This window comes from Anoplolepis gracilipes, unplaced genomic scaffold, assembly GCF_047496725.1.
Source record: "Anoplolepis gracilipes unplaced genomic scaffold, ASM4749672v1 Contig18, whole genome shotgun sequence".
Classification (NCBI taxonomy): Eukaryota; Metazoa; Arthropoda; class Insecta; order Hymenoptera; family Formicidae; genus Anoplolepis; species Anoplolepis gracilipes.
In genome coordinates this window covers 1,724,000-1,743,482 of record NW_027328669.1, presented here as the reverse complement: position 1 = coordinate 1,743,482, position 19,483 = coordinate 1,724,000, and the positions used below count along the sequence as shown (strand labels likewise).

Sequence of the window (19,483 nt, the reverse complement as noted above, 5' to 3'; positions counted from 1 at the left end):
TATTATATATTATTTGACTTTCTGTCAGATGCCCATTGTCTCGAAAAGGAACCATTATATATTTTTGAATTCCATATTCAGCATCTCCTAACAAATGACTATCCTCGGGAAAATTTTCTTCCGTACACATCTTTTGAAAACCCGATAATTTGTAGACCCTCATATCATGTATAGAACCTACTTGTCCAGCATAGCAATGCAAAAATTTTAAACCGGAATCACATATAACCTGGAAAAAAACATTAGATAATCTTTTTTTAAATTGTATATGAAAATATAAATATATGTGTATATGTGTTTATCTATGTGTTATCTGTGTATATATAGTTATATTTCTATACCTGTAATTGTATTGAATAATATCCTTTTCTGTTTATATAATTCTCTGGATTGATTTTTGGTGCTACTATTTTTATATGCGTGCCATCAATTGCACCTATAACTTTAGGAAAACCATATTTACTTTTTATAGATTTCGAAGTATTTTCTGCTTCTTCTGCCGATGGCCATTTGATGAACGTATGCAAATGAGTGTACAAAACGCGAACAGTTCTTCTTACACTTCTCCAGGCTGTTGATTTTGCTACTCCAAATCTATCACACTTCTATTAACAAAAAAATTTCTATCATATTTCAAATTTAATTAAAAATAAAGTATATAAAAATAGTAAATAAAATGAAATAAACTAAATAATATATTTGAAGAAATAAAAATAAGAATTAATAGAAAAATATATATTTGATAATTATATTATATACATACATTTAAACTTTAAATAAGAAAATATTTACCTGTACGAATCCGGTGTTGCCATCATCCAAATAGTTAATAATAATTGCTTTTCTGCTGACAATGGAAGACGCCCATATCTTGAAACTTTTTCTTCTAGTTAAGGAGTCAATAATTCCAACAAAAATATAAATGTTCTGCGTGCCATTCTAAATTAAATAGCAAAATAATTTTTTATTTGTAGCTTATTATTAATTAATAAAGTAAAAAATATTTTTTTAAATTATTTGTTTTACAATATACATATAGAAAAAATTAATTAGATTATAATAAAATCATTATTATAATAATTATTATAATAAAATTAAAATTAAAGGCGTTAATTAGTATTAATGGTGATAAAGTTATTTAGTAAGCAATATAAAACCAATAATGAGACTAATAAAATTAAAATGTAAAACTATAACAATTATTTTATATTTTACTTTGATTCTTGCATTAAGATGTACTCTTATAACAACTTACCGAAAATGCATTTTAAATTCCCTATCTGAATATAATGACACGACATTCTCGACATAATTTTTACATTTTATTCTGGCCACAGGAGATCGTCGTCGGTTTAGTTCTCTTAATAAAATTTCGTCATCCGAATCATTTGTGTCACTAGAATCACTTGATTCATTTATGATATTTAATATTGCATGCCCAATTAAGGCCAAATTTTTATCTGAATTCAATATTTCACCCATTTCCAACGGTATTTCGTAAATCGTTGAATAATCTGTAAACAGATGTAAATCTGTTACAGATTTTATTAAAATGAAAAAAAATAATTATTGTAAATTTACTTATTTATTTTATTAGTAGTAATATATTTCTCGTATATTAAACATTTCCTTATATTATATTTTTGACAGAAAGCATTCGAATTTTCTTTTAATATATGGAACAAAATGTTAAAAATAAAATGTCAATTATTAAAAAAAACTGTAATATTTACGTATTAATGTTATAAAATATTCCTAGGAACAAACAAAAATAAATTACACAAAAATAAAAGAAAAAAAATAGTTACACACAGCGAGATTCGATCCAGGGATCTCACGGTTACAAAAGAAGAAGGCTACCAACCGAGCCACTGGGGCGCTTCGATAATGCTTAATCACAACATCTTAAGAAATGCTGGCAAATCTTCAACATTTTTTTTAGACAAATGCTTGAGAAGCGCGTTCTCTCGCTTTAACAGAACTTGTTTCTAATTTAAGTACTACGTATAAAAAAATCCTCGTTTGAATTGGTGACCACAACGTCGTATACTCCTCTTGTAAGATCTGTAGGGGCATTGCTGTGGGGCAGACTTCTCACCGTACGGACTCGGATTCAAATCCGAGTAAAACGGTGACTTTTTCGTAAAAGGGGTCCGCATCGCCGGCACCAGCCGGATACGTTCTCGCACTGCCTATGGGAATGCTTGCGTTTAGCATTCCCAAATGGATCGTATCTTTTGCATTTTTTTAATTAGGACAACTTTCAAAAATCATTTAATTTGTGAAATTAAATACCGCACTAATTTTATTATAATAATACGCTAATAATGGTGAAATATATATGTACATCTCTATCTTTATTTTAAGTTTACAACTTTTTATTTATATCGACATATGTAAGAGGAAAATGAGCAAAATAAATACCGAATTTATTAATTTTGCTATACTAATAACATGTCTACATATGTACCTCCATTTTCATACAAATTTACAATTGTGTGTGTGTGTGTGTGTGTGTGTGTGTGTGTGTGTGTGTGTGTGTGTGTGTGTGTGTGTAAGTTGATAATTTTATATGAAGATATATAGATATACACACGTTATTAGTATACTAATTAACAAGATTAGTTCGGAAGTCAAGTTATTATATTTATTTTTGACACATTGATATAAACAAGAAGTTGTGCATTTTATATGAGGATAAAGCTATATGTGTGCACATCGAATTCGTGTATTATTATATTACTTCGATGTTCAACTTGTAAATTTATTATCTTACATAAAGATTTAATTAATATGTTTGGTTTTATGAACCGATTGGCAAACAGATTTATAATCGTAGAAACACACATGTAAAATTAATCGCGCACCCTCATGGAATTTAAATAATTTGAAATTTTGATTTATAAATTATACAACATGAAAAATCGTAGTTTTATATATAACTCGGTGAGCGAGGGATAGTGACAGATTACTAATTTAAATATTACAATCCATATGGTAATCTATACAACTTCATTAAATTCTTTCAACAAATTTTAATACTTATTAATTACTACAAATATTTTATAATACGGATTCTAACATTTACATTTATTTGTAATCTGTCACTATCCCTCGCTCACTAATATTCATTTTTCGATTATCTTATCCTAATACTTTTATGCACAGAATAATGAGACAAATCAATTGAGGTATTTAAAACACATAATTATGTTAAAATAAAAATGTGTAACTTGCTAGTCGCAAATTCAGATTTTTTCTTAAAGATAATTATGTGTTTTAAATACGCCAATTGATTTGTCTCATTATTCTGTGCATAAAAGTATTAGGGTAAGATAATCAAAAAATTAATATTTTACGAGATATCTTGTATTTTATGTCAAAATATTGCAACTTTGAAGCCTCATAACTCGAAAAGTATTTAATGAAAAAACATGTTATTATAGTGTTTCAGAAAGCTCTCGAGATAAGCTACAAGAATATGCAAAAATATAGGGTGTTTCATTTAAAAAATAAGGGGTACCATTTTTTTGTATCCCTAAAAGTCCTCTCAAAAAATTTTCCTACGTGCAACGTAATCAGCCCCTATGTGCCATTTAACGTAAAAAAATTCAAGTCTCTATCTCCAATAGTTTCGGAGAAAATAGCCTGTCACAAGTTATTTGGCCCACCCTGTATATGTCGATATAAATAAAAAGTTGTAAACTTTTTATATAAAGATAAAGATGTACATATATATTTTACCATTATTAGCGTATTATTATAAAAAAATTAGTGCGGTATTTAATTTCACAAATTAAATGATTTTTGAAAGTTGTCCTAATTAAAAAAAAAAAAATGCAAAAGATACGATCCATTTGGGAATGCTAAACGCAGGCAGTGCGAGAATGTATCCGGCTGGTGCGGGCGATGCGGACACCTGTTACGAAAAAGTCACCGTCTTACTCGGATTTGAACCCGAGTCCGAACGGTGAGAAGCCTGCACCACAGAAATGTCCCTACAGATCTTAGTGATCTTTATTATACTATTTATGTTTCAGTTCCATCAAATATATAACTCTTGTATTAGCGTCACACAACCTTGTAAACATTTTTTTTTTCTAATAAACATGCAAATCTGGAAATGGAATCTCATTATGTTATCTGTCACGATTGTCCTCATAAAAATGTAAAATTTTTATTTATATATTTTATATATTCAAAAATAATTATAATGTATTAATAAGAGATTAAAATGACAACAAACATGACATAAATTGGATAATTTATAAATAAATTATTAAAATGATTTATATAATATCTATGATATGTTTAATTAATCATATTTGATATCATTTTAATCGTAAAAATCCAATTAATTCATTATAATTATTTTCAAATCGCTAAAATGCGAAATAAAAGTTTTACTTTTCTTTCATAAGATTTTAATTTTTTGTAGATAATCTCCGCGATAGCGAACGCCGAAAGATAAAGCGAGAACGCATAAAGAGCAAGTGAGATGACTAATATCGAAGAGTGATGATGTCTCGCTCGTGAGATTTCCTTTATCCATCATTTTTCCATTGTATATATATATATATATTATATATATATGTATATATATATATATATGTACGAGTATATATATATATATATATATATATATATATATATATATATATATAACATCTTACTACAGAAAAACTTTTTCATGTTGCACTTTACCGAAATTGTAAAAATTTTTTTATAAATTTAATTGAAAATTATACAATTTATGTCACATTTGGTGTCATTCTTAAAATCTTTTTCAATTATTTTCAGATCGATACAGTGCAAAATAAAAAAGTTTGATTTTCTGTAGTAAGATGATATATAGGAAAATCAGTAAACAAAAAAAAGTCTCCCGAGCAAGACTTCGGAACTCTTTGATGTTAGTCATCCCGTTTGCTCCTCATTCGATCTCGCTCTCGCTTTCAAACAGTGAACGCGACAACGATGTACGTGCTCGTAATTGGACGGCATAAATTGTCAGTGATTTTTAGGCTGTGTAAGTGAAGTGCTAGTTTGGGACGTTGCTCGTTGTTTTAGCGTGTGGAACGGATACGCATACAAGAAAGAGCCGTATACGTGTGCGCACGGCACATGATACAGCTACAGTGATACCAGGGCCTTTATTCTCGAAACCGTGAAAAAAGTATTGTATATGAAAATGACTCTATGCAATTCCTAATTGCTGCATCTAAAAGTATACACCAATCAAGAATCGCACAGAGTAATTTTCGCATACGATACTTTTATCACAGTTTTGAGAATAAAGGCCCAGATTGGATATCGGATAGGCGGCTCGCGGCCCGTATGGCGCACACACAAGCGCAAGCCGTGTATATGTGAGCTCTGCGCATGCTCGGTGCCACATATTCACGGCTCGCGCTTGTGGTGCGTCATACAGAGCGTGAGCCGCGTTCCCGGTCTAACATCACTGTACGTAGCTATTTCTTGTGTGTGCATCCATTCGCGGGCAGCGTCTCGAAAGTGGCAACAATCAAGATGCGGAGAATGAGTAAGTACTGTTTTATATTTTATATAGTCTTTTTTCTTATTATTTTCAGTTGAATATATTATTAAAATGTACGTATCATATTACGATGCATAAATTATAATAATATATTAGCTGATAATTTCTATCCCTGACATCTCTCTCTCTCTCTCTCTCTCTCTCTCTCTCTCTCTCTCTCTCTCTCTCTCTTTTTATGAATATAATAAATAAATAATATATTATTTGTTAGCACGTAGCGAAGGATATTCAAAAGGGGCTGCCCCGGCGACGATGGCGGCGGCGACAACGGCGATGACGGCGGTGACGATGGCGAGGACGGCGATGACAACAGCGAGGACGGCGACGACGACGGGGACGATGGCGACGACGGCGACGACGGCGAGGAAAAATAAAAATGTGGGTACGTCGCCCCAACCAACGCCAAATATACGAAAGGTAATTTAAAAAAATATTTATGCATTATTACATACCAGGCTTGGGAAAATATCAATTAAATTTTTTAAGTTCCTTTGAAATCATATAGCTTTTGTTCTGAAATACTTCTTTTTAACTTTGCTTTCTTATATATATATACACGTACACATATAAAAATATTAAATATTTTTTTCTTTTCAGCGTATGAACGATGCGGTGCGGCGGGCCGTCAGCAAAGAAAGAAGGAGGCACAGAAAATACGTCGCCGATATGCAAGCACGTACGTACATGCTGGCGACGTATTTACAATCTGGATACGTCCCCGCGCCGCCCGCACCAGTCGTGCACGTCCTCGCACCGTCCGCACCACCCGGATACGTGCCTACGCCATCCGCACCAGCCGGATATGTGCCTGTGCCATCCGCACCAGCCGGATATGTGCCTGCGCCACCCGCACCAGCCGGATATGTGCCTGCGCCATCCACACCAGCCGGATACGTTCCAGCGCAGCTCGCACCAGCCGGATACGTTCTCGCACACCAGCCTGCACCAGCTGGATACATTCCCGCACCTTCCGCCCCAGGATACCCTTATTATTAATTTTATAAATTTTATTTCCTCTATTTTTCACACACACACACACATACGCACACTCACACACGCACACACATACATTTATATAAAGAATGACCTATAAATAAAAAAATTTAATTCATAAATTTATTTATTTATTCTTCCTTTCTTCTTCCTTTTTCAATTTATATTCCTACATTTATATTCTTTTTTTTCTCTCTACTAATTCATTATTATATTCTTTTCACGTTATCTTTCATTCGTATGGCTTTTCTTTTTCCTTACATATAAATAATTTATGTATTTCCATTTTATAACTTTCGTGAAATACGCAATGAGTTATTTTCTCTTTCTATTTTGCTATTCTAAATATCTCTACATATAATTGTTTACTTTGATATAAAAATAATCCTTATGACAATTGATTTTATTCATTTATATTATGAAACATGTATATAAAGTTGTATATGAATACTTCACTTTTATGCTATTTTGTATATATGTTTCACAACATATATATGTATATATATACATATATATATATATATATATATATATATATATATTAATATATATGTTATCTGACAATAAATATATAATTTGTATAAGAAAAATAATGTTTTTATACATTAAAAATAGAACTAGTCAAACAAGGGAAATCTTTGATGGGATGCCAAGATTAATAGACACAATGGTTCACTTCTATCAATAAACAGATGCGTTTACGCAACTGCGAAATGAGTTGGTGCAATATAGTTTTATTTACAACTGCGTGCAGAAAAACATATACATATTATTGTGTCGAAAATGTAAATTAGCAAGATAACATCCTTGCTCATATATACTAGTCAAAAGAAAATAGGGAACACTTTTCATACGTCAAAAAATAGGCTATTTTCAAACTATTGTAACTCAGTGAAAAATCATCGTACGCAAATTTAAAAAAAAAGCATTTTGAAGCTTTAACATGCAATCGATAATTTAAAAAAAATAATTTATCTTCTCAGTGCTACCCCTTAAAAAAGCGCGCACAGTTTTTGTTCTTAAAATTACGTATTTTGGACACTCTGTAGCTAGATAAGAAAAATTCTCTTGACAATCTCAAGTCAATTTCCATAAAATACAATATTTTACCTACAAAATGCTTTTTTAAAAATTTTCTTACGATTTTTTTTGGCCGCGTTACATGACTTTAAAGTTAAACTTGCGTTTTTCAGAAAAATTGACGATACTCGGCGAAAAATCATCATACAAAAATTAAAAAAAAGTATTTTGAAGCTTGAAGTTTCAGCTTTAACATGCTATCGATAGTTTTAGAAAATTTGTTTATCTTTTCAGTGTACCCTAAGAAAAAGAAACACTGTTTTTTTCATAAAATTACTTATTTTTGACATTCTGCAGTTTTATAAAAAAATTTTTCTTGAAAAATTCAAATCAATTTCCATAAAATATAACACTTTACCTACAAAATACTTTTTTAAAAATATTCGACGATTTTTTTTGGCCGAGTTACATGACTTTAAAGTCAACCTTAAATTTTATTGAAAATTGACATTTTCCGCCGGCATTAGCATTACCCAATATGCACCACGTGGAGGTTGCCGGTCGGATTGCACATCACGTGTGTGTGTGTGTGTGTGTGTGTGTGTGTGTGTGTGTGTGTGTGTGTGTGTGTGTGTGTGTGTGTGTGTGTGTGTGTGTGTGTGTGTGTGTGTGTGTGTGTGTGTGTGTGTGTGTGTGTGTGTGTGTGTGTGTGTGTGTGTGTGTGTGTGTGTGTGTGTGTGTGTGTGTGTGTGTGTGTGTGTGTGTGTGTGTGTGTGTGTGTGTGTGTGTGTGTGTGTGTGTGTGTGTGTGTGTGTGTGTGTGTGTGTGTGTGTGTGTGTGTGTGTGTGTGTGTGTGTGTGTGTGTGTGTGTGTGTGTGTGTGTGTGTGTGTGTGTGTGTGTGTGTGTGTGTGTGTGTGTGTGTGTGTGTGTGTGTGTGTGTGTGTGTGTGTGTGTGTGTGTGTGTGTGTGTGTGTGTGTGTGTGTGTGTGTGTGTGTGTGTGTGTGTCACAGCAGAGATAAGGACCCCGCAGTTCGTCACTTCCACAATATTTAACTCCAAACCCTCTCTGCTGTGTGTATATGTGTGTTTGTGTGTGCGTTTAGTATTGTGTATTTCCTCCTCTTTGCTCAATTACCGCTTGCAGACGCTCTCGCATATTTATACACCTCTCGATTTTATCATTACCTTTACGGTAATGACGCTCGTATACGTAATTAGCGTCGTCGAAATGAACGATACGATCGGCGTTGTGTTATGCCAGTGCGGGCACATAACGGCGGGATCCTTATCTCTATTGTGACACACGCACGCACGCACGCACGCACGCACGCACACACATACACGTGATGTGCAAAATCTACCGGCAACCTCCATGTGGTGCATATTGGGTAATGCTAATGCCGGCGGAAAATGTCATTTTTCATTAAAATTTAAGGTTGACTTTAAAGTCATGTAACTTGGCCAAAAAAAATCGTCGAAATATTTTTAAAAAAGAATTTGTAGGTAAAGTGTTATATTTTATGGAAATTGATTTGAATTTTTTAAGAAAAATTTTTTTATAAAACTGCAGAATGTCAAAAATAAGTAATTTTTTGAAAAAAACAGTTTCTTTTTTTTAGGGTACACTAAAAAGATAAATTTTCTAAAACTATCGATAGCATGTTAAAGCTGAAACTTCAAGCTTCAAAATACTTTTTTTTTAATTTTTGTATGATGATTTTTCGCCGAGTATCGTCAATTTTTCTTCTCGAAAAACGCAAGTTTAGGTCCAGAGTCATGTAACTCGGCCAAAAAAAATCGTAAGAAAATTTTTAAAAAAGCATTTTGTAGGTAAAATATTGTATTTTATGAAAATTGACTTGAGATTGTCAAGAGAATTTTTCTTATCTAGCTACAGAGTGTCAAAAATACGTAATTTTAAGAACAAAAACTGTGCGCGCTTTTTTAAGAGGTAGCACTGAGAAGATAAATTTTTTTTTAAAAATTATTGATTGCATGTTAAAGTTCAAACTTTAAGTTTCAAAATGCTTTTTTTTAAATTTGCGTACGATGATTTTTCACTGAGTTACAATAGTTTGAAAATAACCTATTTTTTGACGTATGAAAAGTGTTCGCTATTTTCTTTTGAGTAGTGTATATTATATACTTGACACAGAAATAGAGTATTTTACTAATCAGATATTGTTTTATAATATTTAATTTCTTAAAGTATAAAGAAAAATGTAATACACATTGTTTTAATAAGTCATTATATCAAATAATACATAAGTGTACATAAAATATCGTACATAATCATTGCATACAAGAATAACAAATATTCATGGTTCAGATCAATTACAAAGATGATGATCGTGAAAGAAATGATTTATACAAAGGAACTTTTTACACCACGCACAGGCAATTACAGCAATTTCGCCGCAAATATCGCATGTTGGTTTTAAATTACTTTTGAAACAAAAGTCTACCGGTGTATCAAATTCTTCTGGTCTCTTTTCTAAATAACCACTTTTATACCATGCATATTTGAATAAATTTTTAAACTTCGGCGATGAAAATTAATTATGTGTTAATGATTGTAATTTTAAAATATTGTTTTTTAAATGAAGCGCTTGACCTCAAGATCTAAAAGCATGACGGTATCCGAAAAATGTTTAACAAAATTTTTCCAAAAATGAAAACCGAATACATCTAAAGGTTGTATTTTTTCCATTGTTCCATCTGGTATAGTTAACAAATTGATATTTTCCATAAAATCTGGTTTGTTTTTTTGAATTATATCAGAACAATGACCAGTCCAAGAATCTAATAATAAAGTTGATTTTGGTCTAACATTTGGAAAAAACACTTCTTTTATCCAAATCTCAAAATGATGTGATATTAATTTTCCAGATTTTGATGCCATGACAAAGATATTATCTTTTTTAAACATTGTTTCTTTGCCCGTTGGACCAAATGTTCCAGTAGGTTCTTTTAAAACAATAAAAAGAGGCGATAGTAATCTACCTTCAGCTGAAACAATAAGTTGTATAGTATAACTGTGTGTAGTTGTTGATATGGATTGTACTATGCACTCTATTTTTTTAATACCAATAGGTTATAATGAACGACTGGAATGAAATTCTAATTGAAATCCACTTTGGTCGGAATTATATACATTTTCAATTCCATATTGTATAATAAAATATTTAATATTTTCGATAAATGACTTGCTTTGTGCTTTTAAGTTTTCATTTGACGTTAAATGTTTTTTATTATAAATTTTGTAATTTTTCTAGATACGATATTATGTGCAAGATTAAAATTTTTTATCCATGATAATGATGCTGTAAACCCAGATATATTTACTTCCTTCTGCGTTCGAAGAGCCCATCGAGCAATATCAATGTCATGAATAATTATTCTATTTTTAACAGTTTCATTGAATTTATTAAACGTATATGTTGAAATTTCTTTCAGTTTATCAAATCTGCTGCCACCTTGATTTACCTGTTCTTTTTAATTGACGAAGTGACTTGACTTTCCGAAATCTACGTTTTAGTTTCAAAATTTTTTGACTTTGTCCTACTTTTTCAAAATTCTACATTTCTTTTATATTGTATTGGTGTGCAATCTGTAACACATGTAATTTTTTTTACAACATATATGTGTCATCTTCTCTTTCTTCATCAATTACTCGTTCTACTTCGGGTATATCAAACACGTTTTGCAAATTTAATGATACTTCTTCATCATAATTTCATACGCTTCTTCTTGCATTAATTTAAGTATATTTTCGATCTTGTTTTTTTTTAATTTTATCTGTTGTAACAGGATTTTCTGAAAAATCCATAGTAATAAAAACTGTGTATAGCAGCATTATTATTTATGTTTCTTGGATTAAACATTATTCTTTAAAAAGTTATTAAAATTATATATATTTGCTTTATAAATATTAACAACAAAAATATTTATTAGCAGTAAAAATATTTTATTATTTAATGCGTATTAATACTTTCTTATAAGTGTTTTCCGAGTTTCATAAAAAAGAGCACAATGTTTTATTACATAATTTATAATAATTTAAATAATTTAATAAAATATTAATTATAATTTAAATAAATTAACAAAACAGATAAACTTAAATTTTGAATAGTTCAAATATGTAAAAAAACAATAAAAATTGAAAAAATACATATAATGTATACATACGCAAGACAGAACTGCTGCTGAATTCAACTAAACTTAAACTGCTGCTTGATTTGATAGATGCTTTTATAGTACGTGTTCCGCTGCACGCGGTTATAAATAAAACTATATTGCACTAACTCATTTCGCGGTTGCGTAAACGCATCTGTTTATTTATAGAAATGAACTATTGTATCTATATTAACGTCGGCATCCCGTCAAAGATTTTCTTTGTTCGACTAGTTCTATTTTTAATGTATAAAAACATTACTTTTTTTATAAATTGCAAATTATATATTAATTGTCACATAACATATATATTAATTATTGACAGCGAGCAACTCTCTTCATTTTAGCAGTCTCGGAAAGCATTTGGCGAACTTTTATTACATAGGATTTATAGCGTAGGTCCTCTTCACCAATTCGACGCATTGTAGTGTCACTCACATCCAAAGTTCTAGCTATTTTTGTCAGAGACTGCCCAGGGTCCTCTAAAATGTGCTGTTGAGCCTTTGCGATAATTTCTGGAGTTCTTACAGACTTTTCTTTTGAGTGCCTCTTCCTCGTATTTCGTGGTAATGTAATATAATATGACATCCTGTACGCATAGGATTATATTTGTTATGTCCAGGCCCGTAGTAAGGATGGGTCAGAGGAAGGGCGTAACAGGAACTGTTCCGATGTCAAAAGTCTTATCGACGAGTAACTCGGTCGAGCGAGCTGCAGGTTAGCAAACAGGTAAACGACGGGTGTCGTTATTACTCTGTTATGCGAACGCTCTCTCGGTGATCCCTTTTTGGTAAGAGGATCGAATCTCTTTTACGCAGGACGGGACCAAGTGTGATCTTTCGCGTGGAGAGAGTGAGGGAGTTAAATAAGTTTACCGATTATTTAATTTTTAGATTAACATTTATTCAATTGATCCTTACCATTATACATATAACTTTATTGATATCGGCCTTAAAATTATTTGTATGAGTGTATGTGTGTTCGTGTGTGGATCGCGGGTGTTACATAAGTACGGAGGTCATCAACCAGAAAAGAGGGGGAACGAGTGCAATTCTAAAGATTTTATCCTGGTTGGTATTTGTTACAATAGTTTATGAAAAAAAAATATAATAATAAAGATTTGCGTAAAGTGTTATGTATGTTACGGCGCGATGTCGATGTCTTCGAAGACGCTATCTATAATGTTAAGGAGAGCGGAATCGGACATGGATGCAAGCTTTGATTCTAAGCAGGGAAGCGCAGAAGTGTCAAAGTCTGCTGGAGAATATTCCAAAGAGTCGGGTAATTCTATCGTGTGGTTCGATGAATTATCCAAGAGGATTACGGACGAGGAATCGGAAAATGTTGGGGGAGACGACGGCGGTGAGTCATCGGATATATCGATGACTGAAGGTGAAACGGGTACAGGGGAATATGATGGGGAAAGAAAATCTATTTCATTACATCGATTTATGACAACAACGCGCTTTCCGCTAAAAATCATTCTGAGATGCAGACAAAGATCGCAACTCCACAGCCATCAGAGCTCCCACAATCCCAAGCCGCTATACAATGACAAAAAAGAGTATGTGCACACCAAATTGAGCAGGCGCCTCTTCAACGGAAAATGACGTTACTAGCAACAAGCAGAGCCTTATTGAGGAGAGACGATGGCGAACTCTATACAATACGGTTGTTGATAGATCAAGGCTCCAAATTGTCTTTTATCTCGGAAGATTTGATTCAACGGGCAAAGATCAAAAAATCTTCAGCGTCAATACCGCTTGTAGGAATCGGTGGCACATACTCAGGCCACACTAAGGGAAGAGTAACAGTAAAATTACACTTGATTTATGACATGGCCTCAAACTGCATCGTCGATGCTTATGTTCTACCTCGCCTCACAACAAAAATACCGACACATATATCCATTCCCTCCTTTTGGCCTCACCTTGAAAATATACAGCTTGCGGATCCGGACTTTGCTTGCTCCAGTCACATCCACGTGATTATAGGCTCTGATAATTACGGCCAAGTAATAAAGCCGAACCTGATACGAGGGGAACCATCAACGCCGATAGCTCAACAGACCATTTTTGGATGGATTCTTTCCGGCGCCGCTTCCACAGACGGAGTGACATCGCCGGCACAAGCCTATCATTGTGAGTTAGATAACGAGCTGCAAGATCTTATTTCCAGATTCTGGAGACAAGAGGAACTTCCTGCTACAAAATCTTATGTCTTAAGCAAAGAAGAAGAGAATTGCGAAAATCAATTTCTATCTATTCACTCAAGGGATGTGACTGGAAGATATATAGTGTGTCTTCTGGTCAAGACCGATCCACGACTACTAGGGGATTCTAGGACAAGAGCGCTTACTGCCTTAAACAGGCTGTACAAGATATTTGAATCAAACTGCTTTCAAACAACTTTATAATGAGTTTATCAGAGAATATCTAAGCCTATGACACATGGTGACGGCCGAATCGTTGAAACCAGGATTCTCCAGTATATTACCTACCACACCTGGGTGTCCTTCGGGAAAGCAGCAGCACTACCAAGTTAAGGGTCGTTTTCAACGGATCGAGTAGAACGAGTAGTGGTTACTCACTCAATGACATCCTTCTAGCAGGAAGCAAACTACAAACGGGCATAACAGAGGTCCTCTTATGGACCCGTACGCACCGTATACTTTTCTCTACTGACATAGTTAAAATATACCGCCAGATCACAATTCACCAAGACGACCGGGATCTCCAGAGGGTGCTCTGGTATGACCAGAATGGACGAGTAATTCCACATCAATTCACGACGGCAACTTATGGTCTAAATTGCGCTCCATTTTTAGCGCTACGTACAATCCTACAGCTGATAAAAGACGAAGGTCAACGCTTTCCTAAGGCTATTGTCCCCCTGATAAAAAGCAGGTACGTCGATGATATCTTCGGAGGAGCGGATACAATCCCCGAGGCTAAGGAAACAATTCAACAGCTGACTCAGCTCTGTGAAGCTGGCAAATTTCCACTTCAGAAATGGAATAGCAATTGCACAGAAGTTTTGCTCAACTCTGTCATCGAGATGCCAAGCACTGTCGAATTCGAATCATCGTTATGTAAGATACTGGGTCTCGTATGGCAACCTGTCACCGACACCTTCCATTTCGAAGCCGCCATCACATCCAGCGCTTCTACACTTACAAAGAGAGTAGTGGCCTCCAAGATAGCACGTTTGTACGATCCCTTAGGGTTGATCGCACCGGCTTTGATCAAAGCCAAAATCATACTACAAGAGCTCTGGCTAACCAAAGCTGACTGAGACGACCCTCTTTCCTCGGAGTTGCAGAACCGATGGGCAAGCTTTCGAAAGCAATTACAACAATTGAAACAACTATTCATACCTCGGTTTTAGCAACTGCATATCCATGGTGGAAGTGCATGGATTTTCAGACGCATCGCGTCTTGCTATGGCGGCGGCGATCTACACGAGAGTTCTCACTGAGAATGGCAGATTTATTACGCGTCTACTGTGCTCCAAGACGAAGGTTGCGCCAATTAAACGCCTCTCAATACTGCGACTCGAGCTCACCGCTGCTCAGCTTCTGACGTGTTTATTATCGAATGCCTTAAAAGCGTTAGATCTTTCTAACGCGTCAGTAATTTGTTGGACTGACTCTTCAGTGGCGCTCACATGGATATCGGCGCACCCGTCCCGTTGGAAAGATTTTGTTCACAATCGCGTTGTGAACATACTCGAGCTCCTACCGGTTGCGACATGACGTTTCATATCCGGGAAGGAAAACCCAGCGGATTGCGCCTCTCGAGGCTTGACTCCAGCTCAATTGACGCATCATGAATTATGGTGGAAGGGACCTACGTGGCTGTCGGAGCTAAATTCGTCCTGGCCTTCATTCACTCACGAATCTCCACAGGAAGCCGAACTAGAACAACGATCCGGGAACGTCATGAATGCGACCGCTCGACTACCTTCTTACTGGAAAGTGTTGGACAGATATTCCTCATTAACAAAGCTGCTAAGGATAACTACGATCTGCCGTAGATTTATCTCATGTCTGCGAAAAATACCGCATTCAGCACCACTGAAACACCCACTGAAGCCGATAAAATTAGATAAGAGTCGAAAGTTTTGGATACGTATCGTTCAACAAGCATATTTTCAGAACGAGATTCAAACCATCTAAAGAAATGAGCAACTTCCCAAATCCAATCCACTGATACGGCTTATTCCATTTTTGGATCAAGAAGGCTTGCTCAGAGTTGGAGGGCGGCTCCATAATGCCCAGATCGATCGAGAAACAAAACATCCATATATACTATCAAAAGAATCACCTCAGTAATTTAATTATAGACGATGCTCACGAGAGAATGCTTCATGGAGGTACTCAGGTAATTCTAAATTTTATACGGAGCTCTTATTAGATAGTCGGAGGGAGAACACCAGTGAGGTCATTCATCTCGCTATCGAGGGATCCGAGCTCAGCAACTGGTGGGACAACTACCAACGGCTCGAGTAATTCAGGCGAGACCTTTCCTAAACTCAGGACTCGACTACGCCGGCCCTGTAACATTGAAGACGTGGAAAGGCCGGGCAGTGCGGACTTACAAGGGTTATCTAGCCATTTTTGTCTATCTCGTGACATCCGCAGTATACATAGAAGTAGTTACAGATTATACCACTGACGCCTTCATTGCCGCATACAAACGCTTCACGGGAAGAAGAGGAATCTGCGCCACGCTACAAAGTGATTGTGGAACTAACTTTGTGGGAGCAGATGCACAGCTAAGGCGTTAGTTCGAGTTGATTTCAAAGGAGTTCTATAACCTTACATCAATCCTAGCCAAAGATAACACAACATGGAGATTCAATCCACCGTCTGCTCCTCACTTCGGAGGAAAATGGGAAGCAGCCGTTAAGTCCACAAAATACCATTTAAAACGAGTATTGAAGGACGCGATTGTGACATACGAAGAGATGACGACCATCACAATTCAAATTGAAGCGGTGTTGAATTCGAGACCTCTTTGTCCGCTATCAGAGGACGTGAATGATTACTGCGCTTTAACATCGGGACATTTCTTGATTGGGGAAGCACCTTCAGCACTTCCAGAACCGAATTTATCGGAGGAAAAGACAACGTGGCTCTCGCGCTGGCAACTGCTAAAACAAGGTTGACCACTTCTGGGCAAGGTGCTACTCCGAGTGCCTTCAACGCTATCAGGCAAAATGGTACCATCCTTCTAACGCAATCAAAGAGGGATCCTTGGTACTAATCACAGACGAACGCTACCCAGGTAAATGGCCCCTCGCTCGGATCATACACCTCCATCCAGAACCAGACGGGCTCGTAAGGGTGGTTACCGTGAGGACCGCTGCCTCTACGTTCAAACGGCCCATAACTAAGCTCTGTGTTCTACCGAACGATCCAGATACAAATCATTCGACAGAACTGTTGTCGAAGGCGGGCGGAAATGTTAGGGCAACGAGTAATACTGTCGCGATAAAGACAGTCTCCGAAGAGGGAGCGCTGGCGGCAGTAAGGCTCTCCCTCCCTCTCGTTTTGCGGATCTTCGAGTGGCGAGAGTTTTCCTTTCTCGGGTAGGTTTTATTGCAAACATCGCACGTGACGAGTCGGACGCTTTTACCAGCGCAGGTTTTGGTGATTTCACGGTTGTGTTCTGTTCAGAATTGCATTTTTTATTGCATCTAATTGTCCTATGTCCAACTGGGGACAGCCAAAAGGGTGACGTCTTGTAACGAGACCTTTACAAAGGAATTAGCCGAAAGGTGACGAGGAGGCCGCAATCTTGAGCGGTTCTCTCAGGCTCAACATCCCTCTTTACCGCAAGGTGACAGAATCCACAGTTGATTCTTTTCTCACATCTCTGCCGACGACCCCCGCAACGGGGCGAGTGCGATAAGTCGCAGTTTATCCTACGTTAATATTCCACCAGGTAAAAGATCAAAGAATCTCAGATTTTGACTCGCTTCTATCTTGTCTCAAAGCCACGTAAATTCCTCCCACCCCATACTGAGGGGAGAGGGGGACGAGACAGTGCTTCTCGTTTTATTGAGCCACGGTCTAATTAAACTCTATTTAAAGGTTTTCTTACTTTTTTAGTTAGTTTTATGTATATACTGTCCGATCGTCGATCAGACGGTATAATTACTTGAAAAATAGTATACTCTTAAGACTCACTAGTCATTTCGCCACAAATAGTATTACATTTAGTTATAAGGAAAACATATTCGCTTACAACATGTATTCTTTTGTGTTTCTTTTGTAAAGCATTCTTAATTATAACAAGTCACATTTATAGCCATTGGTTTGAGTAACATTTGATTATATAATTTTGTTAATATCAACTCTTATTTATTACCTTGTTATGTACATTAAGTACGTTGTGTATTTTATTTTTAATTTAATGCTGATATGCAAGCGATTGTTTATTGATTTATAGAAGGATAATTATATGTAATTCCTTTTTTTTTTCGTAAGCACATTTAGCAATTTATCCTCATAGTTTCCTAAAATCCTTCCTCAACTAAAGAGGCGATATTATTAACACTCGACAAGCAGAACAAAATAAAGGAATATTTGACTACATTACAACAATTTTCGAAAAATGAACATATCATTCAAAAATATGAATTTTTCCGAACATAACGATATCAAAATGATACGTGCATCTGATGCAAAGATTTTGATTTTGATTTTATTTTTCTGCCGAAAATGTGTCATTCAGATACAGGTGTCCGCCATGTTTTCCAGTCATTGGTATGCCGCTAGGTTGGCGGGCGAATCAGGTTCATATTTTCCAGGTTTATTTGAACGCTGCTGGCTGGAAAGTGGCGCTAACGGCACTGTCGCGCGCGAAAACAGCACTGCCGTGCTCAACTTTTGAATTTTGGACAATGGCATATAGCAAAATTATGAAACCTGGCAGTTAATTAATATTTCTAAGGAGAGCAAATTTACCATATAGTAAAAATCCTAAATAGCCACCCCTTATGTATATACCGGGGTAAAATCTAATAACTAAAAAATGCCGTACCACAAATATATGAGACTTACGTCATTAGTTAAGGGAGTTTTTAAGGGGCTAATTTACAATATAAAAATTGTAAAAAATCATCTCTTGAGGATAAATTCCAATAACTAAAAAATATGTATCACAATAATATGGGACTTAGATGATTAGTTATGTTTGCTCGCCTAATTTACCACATAGTTAAAATTTTCAGAGATCACCATTTGGGGATGAAATCTAATTACTTAATATACCGTACCGCAAAATATCAAACACGTCGTTAGTTAACGTTTCTAAGGAAACTAATTTACCACATAGTAAAAATTGTAACAAACTACACTTTGAGGGTGAAGTTTAATTACTCAAAAATGCCATATCGCAAAAATACGAAACCTGGGCCGTTAGTTAACGTTTCTAAGGCGGCAAATTTATCATATAATATTGTAGCAAACTATCCTCTAAGGGTAAAATCTAATTACTCCAAAATGCCGTACCGCAAAAATATGAAACCTGGACCCTTAGTTAACGTTTTTGAGGGGGTTAGTTTACCATATAGTAACATTTTCTAAAAGCCACCCTTTGGGGGTGAAATCTAGTAATTCAAAAATACCATATCGCAAAGATATGACTTAGATGGTTAGTTAACGTTTCTTAGCAGTTAATTTATCATATAATAAGAATTTTCGAAAACTATCCTTTAGTAATGAGTTTTAAAA

General features: G+C 35.1%; 4 protein-coding genes across 4 annotated transcripts; all 4 read left to right on the top strand.

Moving 5' to 3' along the window:
• Window positions 1–13,348: 13,348 nt before the first annotated feature.
• On the top strand, window positions 13,349–14,158 carry LOC140675794 (uncharacterized). The gene has a single exon (XM_072910399.1). The coding sequence runs from the start codon at window positions 13,349–13,351 to the stop codon at window positions 14,156–14,158; it is 810 nt and encodes a 269-aa protein (XP_072766500.1).
• A 34-nt stretch (window positions 14,159–14,192) lies between these two features.
• On the top strand, window positions 14,193–15,036 carry LOC140675793 (uncharacterized). Its single transcript, XM_072910398.1, has 2 exons — window positions 14,193–14,282; window positions 14,449–15,036. The coding sequence occupies exons 1-2, from the start codon at window positions 14,193–14,195 to the stop codon at window positions 15,034–15,036; spliced, it is 678 nt and encodes a 225-aa protein (XP_072766499.1).
• A 106-nt stretch (window positions 15,037–15,142) lies between these two features.
• Window positions 15,143–15,919, top strand: LOC140675792 (uncharacterized). The gene is made up of 2 exons (XM_072910397.1): window positions 15,143–15,373; window positions 15,515–15,919. Exons 1-2 carry the CDS (start codon window positions 15,143–15,145, stop codon window positions 15,917–15,919), a joined length of 636 nt encoding a protein of 211 aa, XP_072766498.1.
• Window positions 15,920–16,013: 94 nt separating this feature from the next.
• LOC140675791 (uncharacterized) lies at window positions 16,014–16,911 on the top strand. The gene is made up of 3 exons (XM_072910396.1): window positions 16,014–16,124; window positions 16,219–16,525; window positions 16,577–16,911. Exons 1-3 carry the CDS (start codon window positions 16,014–16,016, stop codon window positions 16,909–16,911), a joined length of 753 nt encoding a protein of 250 aa, XP_072766497.1.
• The last annotated feature ends 2,572 nt before the right edge of the window (window positions 16,912–19,483 follow it).